Source organism: Myotis yumanensis, unplaced genomic scaffold (genome assembly GCF_028538775.1).
Source record: "Myotis yumanensis isolate MYYU_CA2020_CCGP unplaced genomic scaffold, mMyoYum1.0.hap1 SCAF_3, whole genome shotgun sequence".
NCBI classification, from domain to species: Eukaryota; Metazoa; Chordata; class Mammalia; order Chiroptera; family Vespertilionidae; genus Myotis; species Myotis yumanensis.
The window spans coordinates 27,328,688-27,346,060 of NW_027223754.1; the positions used below are offsets into that span (position 1 = coordinate 27,328,688).

General features: G+C 47.7%; 1 protein-coding gene across 3 annotated transcripts in view; it reads right to left on the bottom strand.

The window, feature by feature from the left end:
• The window catches only part of SH2D4A (SH2 domain containing 4A), a 49,919-nt gene extending 33,209 nt beyond the window's left edge, over positions 1 to 16,710 (bottom strand). Inside the window, exons 1-5 of one of the 3 annotated variants that reach the window (XM_070408516.1) lie at positions 16,629 to 16,689; positions 16,081 to 16,203; positions 10,973 to 11,352; positions 2,356 to 2,515; positions 743 to 914 (exon numbers count right to left, since the gene is read on the bottom strand). In XM_070408516.1, the coding sequence (XP_070264617.1) occupies positions 743 to 914; positions 2,356 to 2,515; positions 10,973 to 11,153 (513 nt within the window). In that variant the 5' untranslated portion in view covers positions 11,154 to 11,352; positions 16,081 to 16,203; positions 16,629 to 16,689. Of the gene's footprint in view, positions 1 to 742; positions 915 to 2,355; positions 2,516 to 10,972; positions 11,353 to 13,422; positions 13,566 to 16,080; positions 16,204 to 16,628 lie in introns of those variants that run through there. The other 2 variants (XM_070408517.1, XM_070408518.1) reach the window with 2 other exon arrangements.
• Positions 16,711 to 17,373: the final 663 nt, after the last annotated feature.

Here is a 17,373-nt window from a genome sequence, read left to right on the forward strand (position 1 = left end):
TTCCTAGCAGCAGGAGGTACTTGACAATATAGTATCATTGTTCTTCCACACGATCCTCCAAGCAGCAAATTATGTTTGAGCTTTTTAAACACCTGAAACAGAAGAGAACCCCTGCCAGTTCTGAGTATAAAATTCTGCTGTGTTGAGGAAACAGCTGTCCCCACAATCATGGGCAGAACCTACGAAACCAAAGAGGCACTGATATTTGTCCTCAACTAAAAGGGGAGACTCCAGAGAACAAAACGTAGATCACAAGTGGGCCGGCGTTACGGGTCAGGGGCCAGCAAACTGCAGCCTGATGACCCCGGCCCTCTGCCCGCCTGGTAGATAAAGTTTCTCTGGAACCGCCGTGCCCATTCAGCTGAGACAAAGACCCTAGGGCCCACACCCTCAGAGTGGACTCTCTGGCCCTTCCCAGCAAAAGCTGCGGACCCCAGATTAGAAGACATAAAACAGGGGAAAATAAACCCTGAAAACAGCTTAACATGCAACATTTTATTCCTAGACTTCTTTTTTCACACTTTCAGTCCCATGAAGAAGAGGTGCTTTACAGGTGAACCAAATCCCCCAACTGCAATGAACAGTAGGACCTTCAAGTTAAGAGGACTCCCCGCACGCCGCCCCCCCCCCAAAAAAAAGCCAGTTTAAGAATGTGTTGCCCAGCTCATTTGTCTCAGTGGTCCCAATACCTTTGTCTCCCCAGAGATGAAATTCTGCACGTTTGCAGATAGGAAAGACTCACTGGGGTTTTCTCTTCTTTAAGCGTTGGTGCTGGTCTTGAGCCTGGGTCCGATTCCTCCTGTCCTGCCACTTTCTTACAGATGTTCGGAGACTCCCAGGTACCTGGTGTTTGCAGATCACAGTCGTGTGATTTTGTGGTCAAGCTACTGGTGAAATGTTTGGACTGAGCTTTGCTGAAGAGAAACAAATGTGGAATTACCAAAGGCATTCCTGAACACGGACAGCTTTTCCAAAGCAGATGCCCACATTCGGATAATGTGAAAACCAGGAACAGATACCCCTGGCTGCCTGCTTATAATCCTCTGAGCTCTTGGCTCGGTATTTTAAAGAGATTAACTTAATCCTCAGAACAATCCTGTGAGGAAGACACCATTACCTTTGCTTTTTTAAAAAAAAATATATATTTTTATTGATTTCAGAGAGGAAAGGAGAAGGAGAGAGATAGAAACATCAATGATGGCAGAGAATCATCGATTGGCTGCCTCCTGCATGCCCCCTACGGGGGATCAAGTCCACAACCCAGGCATGTGCCCTGACTGGGAATCGAACCATGACCTCCTGGTTCAACCACTGAGCCTAGCCAACCAGGCACCTCTGCTTTATATAAGATACTCAAAATAACTATATAATTTACCCAAGGCCACAGAGCAGATAGCCAGGATTTGAACCCTGGTCTGCCCATCTCCTGGTTCAGATGTTAAACTGCCAGGGCACACCACCTTCCTATGATCAGCAGAAGGTAATTCCTTTTGCTCTGTATGTCCACGTGCAGTTCTAAGTTATAGAAGGTGGAAGGCAGCATCACCAGCCCTGGGGATCTGAACCGAAGTCCATGTGTCTGTTTTTATGTCACCAGCTCAGATAGGTCTGCAACACTCTAGGGAGAGCTGGCTTCACAGAGACCACCCTGGCCACCAAACAGAGGGGATCCATCCCCTACTCACTGCTCCCACCCTAGTCACCTCTCAGTTGATCCTGTCACTTCCTTATTCAAAAACCTCTTCCTGTTCACAGAATGCGGTCCAAACTCCTAAACCTGGCCTTTAGAACATGGCCCCCATCTCCTACGATGTGGGGGCCCATGTGTACCCCAAATACTCAGAACTCAACATTGCCCAAGAACGACAGGCTCCGTCAATGCTCTGTTTAGAACTTAATCGTAGCACATATCACAGTCTGTATTGGCTGCGGGGAGCTGCCTGTTTCTCCTGCCAGACTGAAGCTCCTTGTTCATCTTTGACTTCCCAGTGCCCAGCACAGGGGAGCACCTAACGGGCCTGCTTATCAGCTGCCCACAGCTAGGTAATCTTCTCTGAGGGCCAGAAGCTTAAACGGTCACTTATATTCCTGATGTCCACCTGTATCGGCCTGCGTTGCTCTAGCATGATTCCAGGGAAAGCAGTGATCACTGGCAAAACCACATCCACATCAAAATGGAATGACAAGTGGGAAAAGGAAATAGCTAGTTCGATGGTGAGAAGGACAGGAATCACCAGGAGTCTCTAGGGACCTTCCAGAGGGATCTAAGTCACTTTTGTGACCCTTGAAATCCCACCCCGCTCTCCCACCAGATCCTGTGAGCAAGAGGCTCTCATGGGTTTGCAGATTGCATACCTGAGCTCTTCCGCTTCCTGTTGTGCTTTGGGCTGGGTGCTCTCAGCAACGCCTTCATTACAGGGCAGATTGTAGGGTTTGTCTAGATGGTGTTCGCCCATCACCCACACCCAGACTTCCTTATCGGCTCCCAGTTTCCAATGAACAGATTTGCTGTTCTCTGCAAGCAAAACAAAATTCGGATTGAACAGGATCTCTAGTCAGGGGTTACTATGTTTTCCATCATTGAAGTATTTAGGGTCTTCGAGGGTGGGGGGAGGTGGATATTAGAAGAGGCAAAGCACTTCCAACCTGCCCAGGAACAAGCAGATTTTCTAGAGAACAATGGACATGGAGGCTGCAGTGATGTTTGTTTTGAATATGGTTTTATTTTTAAATGTTTGATTGATTTTTTGAGAGAAGAATGGAGAGAGGAGAAAACATCGATATGAGAAAGATGCATCAATCGGTTTCAGGGGATCTCCCTGACCAGGACTTGAACCCACACCTTTTGGTGTATGGGACAATGCTCCAACCAACTGAGCCACACCAGCCAGGACAATGAATATGGTTTTTGAACGTTCCCATTTTATAAATGAAGGAGGCGAGACGGGATGGAAGCATGCACTGTGTGCAGCAACCTTTAGGGTAATGGAGCTAATATCAGATACCAGAACCCCTAAAGTCTAAGCATCTCCCTGTATCCTAGAATTAGCCCACCCAGGGTTTGGTGTTTCCACTATCTTTATAGGCTGCATTGCTGGGCAAAACGCTTGCATTTGAGAGTTAGACTGGCTTTAGTTGAAATCCTAGCCCTGCCGTTTACTAGCTGTGCGACTTGGACAAATTACTTAATCTCTCTAAGCCTCAGTTTCCTCCTCTGCAGCATGGGACTATTGATAGCTACTACACAGGACTGCTGAAAGAGTAGGCAGGCTAGGCGTATAGGCATGTCCCCTAGTGCCTGCCACACACTAGGAGTTCAAGAGAGGTTAACTGCTATCATCACTCTCCTATTGTTTACTTATATGGCTGCTCAGAGATTCACACCAGCTGTGAGAAGATAATACTACTGGTCGGTAGTGTGATACTCGGTGAAGCTACTTAAATAACCCTTGTTTACAACTGGTCACAAGGGTTGGGTTACATTCTAGTGCCCTACTGCTGACATGTGGCCATAAGGGTTCATGCTCCTGAACCCTGGGGAAGGTGGAGATACCTGGGAGAGGCCAAGGGGCACAGTCCCTAAATCTGTAGGTCTCCGGGCAGGCCTACCCAGGGCCTTCATGGTCCACAGTTGGATCTGGGCCCTGAGGATCTCAAGCCAGCCAGCGGTGTTGGGTACGTGAAAAGGGCGCCCACCTGGAACCCAGGCAGCCATGCTCTTGGTTAGAAATCCACACTGGGATTGTCTTGTCTCCTTACAGGAAGTAGAGGAAGGTTTTCAATGAAAGCGCCTCCATGCACTGTACTGTGGACTACTTCCTATTGCTGCCTGGGGATACATTAAAAGAGCAGGCCGCTCAAGGTCAGATTTGTTCTCTCTGTTGGGCGTTCCATTCTGCCCCATGCAGTGGAGACTTTCTGCAGGACCATAACGTTCTAACTAGGATACGGGGCAGCGGGATTGAGTCACAGTCTTCACTACAAAAGGAGTCAAATGCCTCCTTCCGAAGGAAGCTGACCTCACGCAGTTTCACCAGGGGAGAGGCAGGGGAAGGGACACCAGGCACGAAGGGAAGATCAATGCTGAATGTGCCCTCCTGGGGACAAGCCCTGTTCAGCTGGGGCTTTTGTTTGGGGAAATGCCAACTGGCTCATTAACTTTAGAAAGTTGTCATACATTTCCCTTTATCACTCTCTCAGGGCAATGAATAATATGTTTTACTATGTCCATCGCTCATCCTTCACTTAAGTCAGTGGTTCTCAACCTTCCTAATGCCGCGACCCTTCAATACAGTTCCTCATGTTGTGGTGACCACCAACCATAAAATTATTTTCGTTGCTACTTCATAACTGTAATTTTGCTACTGTTACGAATTGTAATGTAAATATCTGATATGCAGGATGTATTTTCATTGTTACAAATTGAACATAATTAAAGCATGTTTAAAGCATAATTAAAGTGATTAATCACAAAAACAATATGTAATTATATATGTGCTTTCCAATGGTCTTAGGTGACCCCTGTGAAAGGGTTGTTCAACCCCCAATGGGGTCGCGACCCACAGGTTGAGAACCGCTGACCTAAGTGATACTCTACCGATATTTCTGACAGCAGGAGGGAGATGCCATGAGAGGAGACTGCAGAGTGCCAGGTGGACAGAGGAGGGACCCAGGGATCCCAGCAGCTCTGCTCAGTAGTGTGGCACATGCTCCCCCAAAACCGTCTCCAAAGAGTCCCATGAACTGCAGGCAGGAGCAGAAGGCGTTGCTCTGCAAGGTGAGAGAGAGAAATCCTGGAGCTGCCTGTGAACAGAGAAAGGTGCTTAGAAACTTGAGAAGAGAACCAAAGGAGAATCGTGAAGTTTTCAAAGGAGGTGGGTGGTGAGACTATGGTGATGTTAAAGAAATCGTGGTTTTGGGACAAGAAGAAAGAGAATTAGATGTGAAATGTCAGATTTAGCCAGTTGCCATAATAATGGGCTCTTGACAGAGAGGCACTGCTGATCATCTGCTCTGACTGTTGCTCGCCTACAGGAGCTCTTAAAGGGGCCTGAAAGCAAAGAGATGGGAGAGGCTTCAAGTGGCTCCACACAGCGCCATGAAACCTTAGGGGAGGCGGGAAGTCATTCTAGTAAAATGAGGGTTGGCTCTGACACCCTCAGCGTCTGGCCAACATGAGGGAAGATTAGTAAGGCCTCTGTTTAGCTCATTCCACAAAAACGTAAGAGTTTCTAACTCTGAGCACGATGCAGAGCTCGATGCTACTGGGGATGTGTGGATAACACTGATGTGGCCATTTCCTGCAAGTCACCTAGAGTCTGTGAGAGAAAATGAGGCAGTAGGTTACTTCTTTGATAAATTTTATTGTGTATCTACATGCACTGAGGTAGGTGCATGTAAACACTTATGTACAAGACAAGCCACTGTCTGCTCCTCTCAGGGAACTTGCATTCTAGTTAGAGGAAGCAGGCATTGAATTGGGAAGGGTGGTGGTAAAGGGACCATGGGAATGCTTAAGAAGATGAACTAACCAGTTTGAAGGGCCACCTTATATAACCACCTTAGCTGTTTAAGTCCAGTGAGAAATCAAAGGATAGAAAAGAAACAAGAAGAGAAGTTCCTTGTGTTGAGTTTTGGTGGATGGATATGGAACTTAGAGCAGGAAAGGGTTTGGTGCCCAACACAAAGAACAACACGATCAAAGCTCGGAGAAGGGAGTTGGTGAGGGGCTATGGGGAAGCCAGGTCTCACCCAGAGCTGAAGAAGGTTCAGAAGTCACCTGACCATGGGGTGAGGACCTTGCTAGGGAGAGAGGCCCCCAAGGCACAGGTCCTAGACACATGGGTGAAGGATTTAAACTTAGGCCCTGTACTGCATAAAGCCAGAGAGTGGTATTAAAATCCCAGAGTTTCCACCAACATGTCACTTTACTGCTCTGAGCCTGAGTTCCTGCCTTGATAAGAGAGAGGTAATAAATCTGACCTCACAGGCCTGTCACATGATAAATGTCCAGAAAGTATTAGCTCCATGTTCTTGACCAACTGACCAACATAGAATCCATGACCGTCTGTCCAGGTGGTACCAGGGTCAGAGAAGTGACTTAGGAAGCACTAGGGCATACCAGCATGTAGGTGTATCAGGGTAGTAGGAGGTGTGTGTTTGATGGCCGAGTGGGAAGAGAATGGGGAGAGCAGAGGGGTGAAAAGACCAGGAGGGAGGTAACTGGTAACTGCAGCCTGGATGAGGGAAAGGGCAGTGTTAAACAGGACAGTAACATCCAGGCGGCTGAATCAAGGAAGGACTCAAAGATGATGCCAGCATTTTGAGACTTAGTAATTGGGATAGCAGAAACAGTGACATTAAGAAAAGACATTTGTGTGCAGCCAGTGTGACTCAGTGGTTGAGCATTGACCTATGAACCAGGAGGTCACAATTTGATTCCCGGTCAGGGCACATGCCTGGGTTCCCAGTAGGGGAGTACAAGAGGCAGATGATTGATGATTCTCATCATTGATGTTTTTATCTCACACTCTCCCTCTCTGAAGTCAATAAAATCCTATATAATAAAAGCCTAATATATAAGTGTCTGGTCAATTGGTCGGCTGTTCCTGTTCAACCAATCAAAGCATAATATACTAATGATATGCTAGGCTGCTCAACCACTCGCTATGACGTGCACTGAACACCAGGGGGCAGACAGTCAACCAGTTAACCAGTTACTATGACCTGCACTGACCACCAGGGGCAGACGCTCTGACTGGTAAGTTAGCTTGCTGCTGTGGTCCGGCAGATTAGGACTGGGTAAGACAGCCTGGACATGCCCTAGAGCCCTCCCGTGGTCCCTCTCTGGCTGGCCAACCTCCTGCGTCCCTCTCCAGACCCAATTGTGCACTGGTGGGGTCCCTCGGCCTGGCCTCTCACAATCCAGGACCCCTCAGGGGATGTTGGAGAGCTGGTTTTGGCCCAATCCTCACAGGACAGGCCAAGGGATCCCACCAGTGCACAAATCTGTGCACCGGGCCTCTAGAGTATATATATATATTTTTAAAAATAGAAGTACAAATTAGCAGTTATAAAACAGTCATGGGGATGTAAAGTACAACATCGGGGATATAATCAATAATATTGTAATAACTATGTATGGTGCCAGGTGGGTACTAGACTTATGGGGGGATCACTTTCTAAGTTATAGAAATGTCTAACCACTATGTTGTATACCTGAGACTAATATAATGTTGAATGCTAACTGTCAGTAAATAATGGTTTTAAAGTAAAAATAAGTCTTTATTCTAAGTTAAAATAACATAAAATTAGCATATGTATATACACGTTGCTATCGAGGCATTCTGGATTTCCTGCCAACTTCACCTTGAAATTACGTTCATTCTGTAATGTGAGGACACGAGAGAGGGAAGTTTATGTAGCACTTCCCCTTAATTATAAATTTTTCTCCCAGTGAGTAAAGGGAATGGGAAGTAAACATTGCAAGTGGCACAAACCAATGGCTTGATCATTGTCTCATGAAAAAGGGAAGGCTCTGCATATAAGAAGTTGCCCATTTGATGACAATGAAAATCCAGCAAATGAAGTTTCAGGACTCCAAGTCCATTTCAAGGGCACACACGCAGTGACCAGATGCCAGCCTATTGCACTAGGTTTCCATCAACTTTAGAGAGACCCAAGGAAACAAGTGCGAGGCAGTCCTCTACTAGGTAAAGGCCTCCTCTGGTTGTGGTACCAGAAGAAAAAACCATACAGAATAAGGCTCCAGGTCAGGGCCTCAATGCAAGCATATGTTTCCGATGTGCGAAAGGCACCTGCACACAACAGTGACTGTTATTAAGCTCCAGGTAAGCATATCTGTCCACAGCACCAGCTTTGGGAGAGTCAGACTCAAGATCCCTTTCAGCTCTTTCACTTACTTACTAGTTGTTGCCCTGGAAAAGTTAGTTAATGTCCATTAGCCTCAAAAGTGTGAACATTAATTGAGCTTCAGGCTTGGTGGTGATTATTAATGGGATGATATATTTAAGCAATGAGCTCAGGGTCTGATACACCATCAGTTCAATAAACACTGGCTGGTGCTGCTTTTATGGTCTAGAGCAGTGGTCGCCAACCAGTGGTCCGTGGACCACTTGTGGTCAGTGAGGTCCGAAAGGTTGGTGACCGCTGGTCTAGAGTATCGCTGTCCAAATGAGTGACACCTATAACTTCATTTTCTAGTAGCTCCATCACAAAATCAAAACAACAGGTGACATGAATTTTAAAATGTTTTATTTTACCCAAGATATCCAAAATATGATGCCAATATAGAATGCCTATAAAATTATTATTTTCTTCTTACCAAGTCTTTGAAATCAGTAATTGACACTTCTAGCACACCTCAATCCGTACTAGCCTCATGTCATGTGCTCAATAGCCACACGTGGCTAGTGGCTGCCATATTGGACCGTACAGCTCTAGACCTCAGTGGGGAGAGGAGGTCCATACTTCTCTGTCTCTCTTAGAATCACATTGTCCCACCACGTTTTGGAAATGAATTTCTGATCTAGAAAGAATTAAATCCATACTTCCAATTGTTTTTCAGCCCCTCCTACTTTAGCCCTAAGATTACTAAAAAGTGGCCAGGTATCTGGCATGCACAATATCAAACGTTTTAGTCATGCTCCTTCAGAACTCACTACAGTAAACCATATAGAGATAAAAATGACCAGGAGACAATGTAAGCATGGCTGAGTGATGAGCTGGAATGGTGTGAAGGAGTCAGGGGTGGGCATAAGATATACTTATTTAAATTTTTAAAATTAAATTTATTGGGGTAACAAACTCACAAAACAAAACAAGCTCAAAGATGCATTTAAAGAGCCAAAAAAAGGCCAGTCTCCAAAGCCACAGCTTGGCTAAGAAAAAGCAGTACTCAAGTCATCTGGGTGCAAGCAGGATGGTGGGGGGATGGGGGCGGGGAAGGCACGGGGGAGGCAGAGGAGGCAGGGGAGGCAGGGGAGGCAGGGGAGGCAGGGGAGGCAGGGAGCTTAGGTCTGAAAAGAGCAGAAGCCCACAATGAGCCGTCTGACAAACAGTGACGGGCTGGCAGGTTTGCAGCACAAACACACCTCTGGAAACCACCTGCCCTGATAATACTGCCTTTATCTGTGGCTTTAACTTTGGAGGCAGAACAATAGGAAAGAGGGAACTGTTGTCTTTTGGGGGAGAAGTAGGGAAAGAATCTCAAAACTTCCCTTTTCCTGTAATCAGAAGAGGAACTAGGTAATGGAAAATATTTCTCCGAGTATTAAATTTAAGGGAGGAATAAACTTCCATGAAATACTGATGGAACTTTCACTGTATATATATTTTTTCATGATCACTTAGCTAATGTAGTCATACAGGTTTTCTGAGAGGCAGATTCAAAACTCTGCACAGGAAGAATGTAAGCAAATAAATGGAAATTGTTTCTTAAGTCACCACGAGAAGATCAATTCATCAAACAGCAGAAGCCCAATGTCTAACAGTCTGGGCCACTGACTCTGGGGCCAGAACCTTTCCGTTCTCACTAGTCCCCAAAGTCAGCCACCACATCAATATGTTATGTCCACAATGACCATGGTGCCCAAAGGGGCCCAGGTATATCTGATGAGCTCTGACTAAAGAATGCACAGAGAGGCATACACAGTTCAGAAAGACGAAAGGGTTATGCTTCGGTCTGGACCAAGTTGCTTATTGAAGGAAAAAGTCTATTTTGGACAGTGTAGGGTACTGTGAAACCCAACAGAACAGGCACCTACTGCCGGTGTGACCTTGCATATCTTACTTCTCTGATTCTAGTTCATTCATCTGTAAAATAGGAATATTAATACTGACTTTTGCAGAAGTTGTGAGGGTGAGATATGTGTGTAAATGGCTTTGCCTAGTGTCTGACAAAACAAGCATTTAACAAATAGTTGTTATTGATAATAACAATAATAAATGAGATACTCATTTATTTCTATGTCATTATAAAGCTGAATTGGGAAAAGTTATTAGTAAAAATCAGTATTTGGCAAATGTCACTAAAGTGACTTCCTTTTGAGTCTGCACATACCAGCGTTCAAGTAAGACTCATTTTCTCAATCTTTGAAACCCTGAATGGTTTTATCAAATCTTATTTTCCCTAGCTTAATAAAAAAATGAGGAGAGATTGGTCTTGAATGCCTGTGTAAGTGACCTTGAAACTGTGTGTTTTTAAAAGAACAACTTAGTTATTCATCCATAACAGAATTTGACAGGGGGAGTTGGAGGGGAGGGAGGGTGGCTGGTTGGGGGCGGGGTTAACGTGTGCTTTTCTAGGACTGTATGTGTTTATATTTTAAGTCTTGATGTACAAAGTATTCCTCCCCCATGGTCTCAAAGGCCCTCTCAGGCTACCAAGGGATTCCTTGGGTCAGGACGAAATACATCTGAAAAGTTAACTCACACTAAAAAAAATTATAATACTAAAAAGTATTATGGCCTTTTTCCTTATAGCAGTATTTGTATTTTAAGAGGGATTTTCCCTAAAAAACGATAACTCAAAGAAAAATCTCTTTAAGTCTAAAACATGCAAAACACAATTGCCATAGAGACGCGGATGCAAGCACTTGGTATGCTGGTAACTAGAGCACTAGGCATCGATGACAATAGGGGGACAGAAACCTCCCTTAATACCCCTCACATCAGACCCCTGGGGGCTTGTTACTTCAGCTGAAGGTCTGTCTAGTTTCAGGCAAGCAATCTGCTCACACAACTCCAGGGTAATTGCTGTGTGTGTGTGTGTGTGTGTCCCGAATATAGACTTCAAGTTGATAAATTACACTATTAGAATCTCCATAACATTTAGGGTCCATCTACCAATCAGGAACGCAAACCTGGCTTGCTTCTGACTGGTGCGAAATGTTCAAACAAGCCAGGAGCCATTCTCCGAACACGTCCACAGCCGACACGGAGCTAGGCTTACCTTTCTTTGGTCTGGATTTCACTGGCAGGGACTCCTTTTTTTCCATCGCCGCTTCTCTTTCTTTCCATCGGCGGATCTGTTCCTCTCTCATCTTGAAGAACAGGATCTGTTTCTGTTCTTCGCTGAGCTCTGCCAGCAGATCAGGATCTATGTACATCTCCGACAGTATCTGTTTCAGCATCTTCTCAGGCCTGGAGTCTTTTACACCTGTGGCAAAGGTTCTTGAAAACGGCTTCCAGGTGAGCCTCCACCTGGGCTGGCACTTGGAGGGACCTTTCCCAGAGACTCGCAGCAGTCCCCGAAGGGTTGGGACGATAATTCAGCTCACCAGCTCTTGGTTCCTGGCACCAAACTTACTGCCCACAATGCTGTTCATGAACCTGCAAAGAGCAACAGCCAGAAGCAGGCGGTATTAAAATGTGTAGGCGCTGGGCATGGACGGGCTTATGAAGCTTAGAGGAAATACAGCATCGCTTTTTGTTTCTGGGGCAGAGGAAAGAATCGCTGAGGCTCGCTTTGTTAACAGTTTCTGTGACCTCTATCCTGTAATTTCCAAAGATACTTTATCAAAACAAACCAAACCCTAACTTTTTACGGGTCAATCTCAGGGAAACAAAAAAATTAACAGAAGTTTGGCCTTGTCCCAACCAAGCAAACATATTATTACCTCAGAGCCTAACAAACCAACTGTATGGCTGAGAAAAGAATTTTTTAAAAAAGGCATAGGAGGAAATGAAAAGGCTCTTTCCAAACAACTTATTTCAAAACAAAATACTGTTTTTTGAGACTTCACGGAATTACCCACCTCAAACTGAACCAAAACAGAAACATGTTGAAGGAAGAAAAAGAATAAAAATTAGACCATCATGCTCTTTTCCCATTCCCCTTTAAAAGCAGCACTGAATAAACGCAATTACGTACTCTCATCTTCGAAGAAGGACAATGCCATGTCCAGACAGCCTACTAGAACCGTGAAAACAGTGCAGGTGCAGGAGAGAACCCTTCCGTACGTTCTGGAAGGTCACCAGGTTTTAGGTGTACCTCCTCTAGATAACCTAATTTAATAAAATCTAAATTTACAGGTCAGATAAACTGGGGGAATGGAGAGCTGACTAGGTTCGTTACAAGGGATCCTTGCTGTATGAAAGAGTTGATTAGAGGCTCCTTTAAAAAGGCTGTGAAGTCAGCATTTGGAGTCATGAAAGGGGTCAGGAGAAGGGCAGTTATGGGAATATTAAGGAGTCATTCACTTTGATTTCTTACCAAAGTGTAGCCTGGACTAGTGCAGTCACAAGTGGCTTCACAGTGGAAGGGGGCTGACAATTCCCCTTGAGGTTCCATTCTACCTTATACATTTCTGTGTGTGTGTGTTTTAAATAACAAACCTTCATACTTTTGTAATCAGAAGGAAATTATGTATACAATTCCATTCTGGAAAAACAAGACTTTTCACCTGTTTCAATATGATAAGATCACCCAAATTCTAAGAAATTGATTAATAATTTGGTGCTTATAATGCCTCGATAATCTCACCATGTAGCCCTGCTCTCTCAAATGTCATTTCTCCAAACTAAGTTTAAGTGCTCTTAAACTTGAGACTAGTCACTTAGCCTCCTAGTTCCTTCACCTGTTGTCATCCACACATCCAGATTGTGTTGCCCCTCCCACCCTCTGGGAGTGTCCTTGAGGTTCCTCTCTTCCTCCTCTTTCTTGCAAACTGTTTCTCCATCCACACCAGTCTTTTGAGACAAGTGTGGTTTGCACACATTCACTAACTGTTCACTATGTAGCAAAGACCTTTACTGGGGCTACAACTACTGCATCCTATAATCTATCTCCCATAGCATTCATCTACCTGAATGCAAATGGAACACTGTATTAAGAGAAAATTAAAATAGAATTAAAAGCAGTGTCTGACTCCAAATTCAGCCAGGCCTGCCTATCTCAGGTTCTATCCCTTTGTATTTTGCTTTGAGGTGACCCTCAAAAAATCTAACAGCCAGTGAACTGATGTTTGATAATGCTTTTTTGACTTTGGGGTTCTAACAGTTTCCTGAGGGGGGAGGGGGCTCATTAAATTCACACTAAAGTTGGTGTCCAGAGATTGACAGGAACCAGAGGAAGAATTTGGTTCCTCGGAACCCTTGACTCGTGCTCTGAGATGAAGGGATAAGGAACCAAAATGAATGGTAACTCGTTAACATTCCAGTAAATGTCCTCTGTTGGCCCTTCCATGGCTCCAATCGCTGACTTCCATGGAAATAAAACATGGTGGAAAATGAGGAGCCCACTAAAGCCTGAGGCTTCTGCTCTGTTCCCCATTTTGAATGGGGTGAATCCTAGCAACAATAACAGTGTGAGTAAAGCCTAAAAACGAACCCCCTGAACGGGCCAAGTTCACATTCCTCCCCTCTCCCCCGCTCAGAGTGCTCCTGGTAGTAAGAACTTACACTCGCTGTGCCAGCCACTATCTTCAGCACTGTACATGCATTCCACTCATTTAATCGGCACAGCAGCCCTGGAGTTCAGCCCCTCACTCGCCCGGCACCACAGATGGAGAAGATGGAAATGGCAGAGCTGGGCAGCATGACTCCGAGTTGGCTCTACCGTCCTCCATCAGTACAGCGGAGCATCTATGCCAACATCACCGGATGTGGCTCTGCCTGTGAACTTTCCGAATAAAGACCAGCCAATCCTCGCAGCCATGGAAATGCTGAACTGAAGGTGTGTGACCGAGTGCCTCTGGGCAGAAGCCTCACCCAGGCCATTGCAGATTAGCTTAGGGAGGGCAGGTGTTGAAAAACCCCACCCAGGTCATGCTGGCCCAGGTGTGGATGTTGTTTGCTCACCGTTTCCTCCTCAGTTTCCCCTCTCACACAACCACGAGGCATAGCACAAATGGTACAGATGCGCACAATGTGAAGGGTCCCACAGCACCTCCGCGAGGAGATGCTCAAGCTCTTTCACGGGTTTGGCTTTTGTTCTGCCTGTCGGAGTCAACATGGATTGTTAGCACTGAAGTGAACGAGGGGTCTTGAAGGAAAGACACTGGCTTCCTTGTGTGCTCGGAGGATACTTGGGGACTGACCTACAGCTGTCCTGTGGCCAGGCTGCTAAATAATACGCATGCCATTCTAAGACTGTTGATTCCTGCTAGCATGAATGAACTCTTTCCTCCCCCTGCTTCCAGATGGAAAAGTCAACCCAGCACAGGGTGCTCAGAGGACAGCCAGCAAGGGACCCCAGTCAGGACTCCCAGCTCTGCCTCTCGTGAATTGTGTGACTTTCAGCTGTGACTTCACTTCTCTGGACTCGGTTTCCTCGTCTGTGAAATGAAGGCCTGCCCTGGGAATCTCTGTAACTTGAGGACGATGCCAGGAAATCTATGTGAAGCTACAGGGGCAAGTGGAGTCAGCCCGGGTGGAGGAAATAGAAACGAGGAAATTAATTCACTAGGGTTTTCCATGCTTTCACTGACTGACAGGACAATCGTTGCTGATATTGAATCAAACTCGAATGACTTTCCCCCTAACATACTGAGCACAGCAAACTTCCAGTTATTCAAGATCCAGTAAAAAGAAAAGGCTTAGCTAACTCAGTTTTCTTTAACGACAGCACTTTTCTTAAAAGACAGCAATGACAAGCCACAAGCCCACATCTGCTATTTATTCCAAAAATAAATTTCCAAGGGTCATAGGATCAGGTGTTTTCCAGGACACCCATAGATTAACTCGGGGGACATCCTCTACAGCCTTGTCCTACAAAACGAAAATGGTTGTCAACAACTCTGAGACAAAACAAAAACAAAACAGCCTGAGATACAGCCTAAATCATAAAAGTACTATAGAACAGACAGTATGACTTTCAATGTTATAAATAGAGTTTGGATTTTAATTATTGTAAAACAGTCAGCTGTTTTCAGTTATCTTAATGCAACTTTACCTTATTAATCTTTCTGCAAAAGGGCCATTTTTGAGGATAAAATGAACTATCAGCAGTGACAGTAATTATTAAGGCTTGTAAATATATGCCATTCTTTAGAAATTTGAAATTACTGTACACATGGACTTATCTAGAAAATACCATTCGCATGCCAGATCTATGCCCACATATGCCTTCGGCTTATTCATGTAAAAAATATTGGTATCTAAATCGTTCCTATGAAACAGGCAATCAAGTAAAAAAAAAAGCCTTTTAGAAGGTGAGGGGACTCAATTCAGAGAAAGCTGCCTCCCTGGCCTCTTCCCTTTGACCCTGGGAGGCAAGTTGTGACTTCACACTGTCACTGTCCCCGCGCCCATCCACCTCGGCCGCAGGAACCCCTGGGGCAGGACGGGGCGGGGCTGCCCACTTGGTGGAGGAAGGTGATCGCCCCTCCCCTCCCCCCGCAACTGACGGGGCCACTGTCCGGCCGGCCCTCCGCCCCCCAACCGCAGAGGGTACCCTGTTTCTGACTCTCCTGGAAGGTCTGGGGCGGAGGAGGTCCCCACGGCTCTACCCACGTGGGTGCGCGTGCTGGTCCGCGGCGCAGTCAGCGCGGGCACCGTCGGAGGCCGCGGGAGGCCGGGCGGCGGGGGAGACTGGGCGCCAGGCCCCGTCTACTGAGTCCAGAAACCTTAGAGCCGCCCCGACACCCCCACGCGGCCACCAGCCCGCCCCCAGCTCCCTGGCGGGCGGAACCCGACTGACGTGTGGGCACACGCCCCTCGGGGACTCGGAGCCCCGCCCGCAGCCCAGAACTGCCCGAGGCTCCCCCACGTGCCGCCGGCCGCCCCCTCGGGGGACCCCTGACCGCCACCACCAGCCCCCCGCCCTCGGGCTCACCCGCCCGCGACTCCAGACACCGGACACCGGACACCGGACACCCGGTGGCGTGGCCGAGATCGCCGCCCAGCCCGGCACCTGAGCCCACCCGGACGCGGCGCTGCCGTGGGAGGGCGCGGGCCATGGGACCCAGACTGAGCCCCGGGTCATCCCCAGCCCTGCGCCCTCCACGATCCGGAGACCCCCACCCCCGCCCCCCCCCACCCCCGCCCCTGGTCCTCTCCCAATCCCCCCTTCTCGGCCCCCTCCCCTCCCCGCACCCACCTGCAGGGCCCAGGGCTCACCTGCGCCCTCCACGATCCCGTCCGGGAACCCCCACCCGCGCACCCGCCAAGTCCAGTGGGGGCGGCGGAAGCTGTCGGGGGCGGGAGGGAGAGACAGAGGCACCCGCGAGCGGCACCGGCTGGCTGGACAAACACTCGGTGAGATGTTGGCAAACAGCGTCCTCAGCCCGGCCCGCCCGCCCGCCCCACCCACGGCCCACATGCCCGGGTGACTGGCTGCGCGCTCGGGGCCCCACCCAGGCTCCTGGCCGCGCTCCAGGCCGGTGGCCTACAGCCGGAGCCCGCTGTCCCTGCGGCGTACGGCCCCCAGCGGTGGGTGGTCTGGTCCGGGGCCACCCCCTCCACCTGCACCCTGCGAGGGCTGGCCCGCCGTCTGGGGCCCAGCTTAGCTTATGAATATCAGCGGCCCAGCCCCTTCCCGCCCCCAGCTCCGCGCTCTGTACAAGGTGGGGCGGGCAGAGGCGGCCGGCCCTTCTCAGTTACACGGAGTGGCGCCCGCCAAGTGGGCTCATCTGTCAGGTTCTGCTCCCGCGTCTCCTACAACTTACTTTCCTTTTTCTTTTGTTGCCATTAAATACGTGGTCAAACTCTCGGGCACTCGCCGGGACAGGTGTGGCTTTGTGGGGCAGTATGGAAGAGGAGAAGGGCTGGGAAGGTGGGGATGGAAAACAACAGCGACGGGGCGGGCAAAAGAAAGGAAATCTGGAGGAAAGGTGAAGAAGTCAAGAATCTTGTGATTTTTGGCAAGAACAGGTTAGGGCGGTGCCGAAGGGAGGAGCTGACTGAGTCCGGGAACAGGAAAGCTTGCAGGGACTCGGAGCAGAAGCAGCGACTGTGCGCCACTGAAGAAGAGCATACAGAGTGTGTGTGTGTGTGTGTGTGTGTGTGTGTGTGTGTGTGTGTGTGGCGGGGGGGTGGGGGAGGGGGGGGGCTTGATGTGGTCAAGCCCAGACCTACGTGTTAGGGAAAGATGGATAAAACAGTTTGCATCATGAACAACATAAACTGATGAACAAAAACAGACAGAGACAGAGAAGCATCAATCAGACCGTCAAACCTCAGAGGGAAGGTAGGGGAGGGTGCGGGTAAGGGGGAGAGATGAACCAAAGGACTTATATGCAAGCATATAGGCCTAACCAATGGTCACAGACAACAGGAAGGCGAGGGCATGAGGGGAGGGGGAATGGGGGTAATGTGGGGATAAGGACACATATGTAATAACTTAATCAATTAAAAAAAAACAAAAAACAAAAAGAAAAAACAGTGAGCATCAGCCCCCCTCTCAACAGCCTG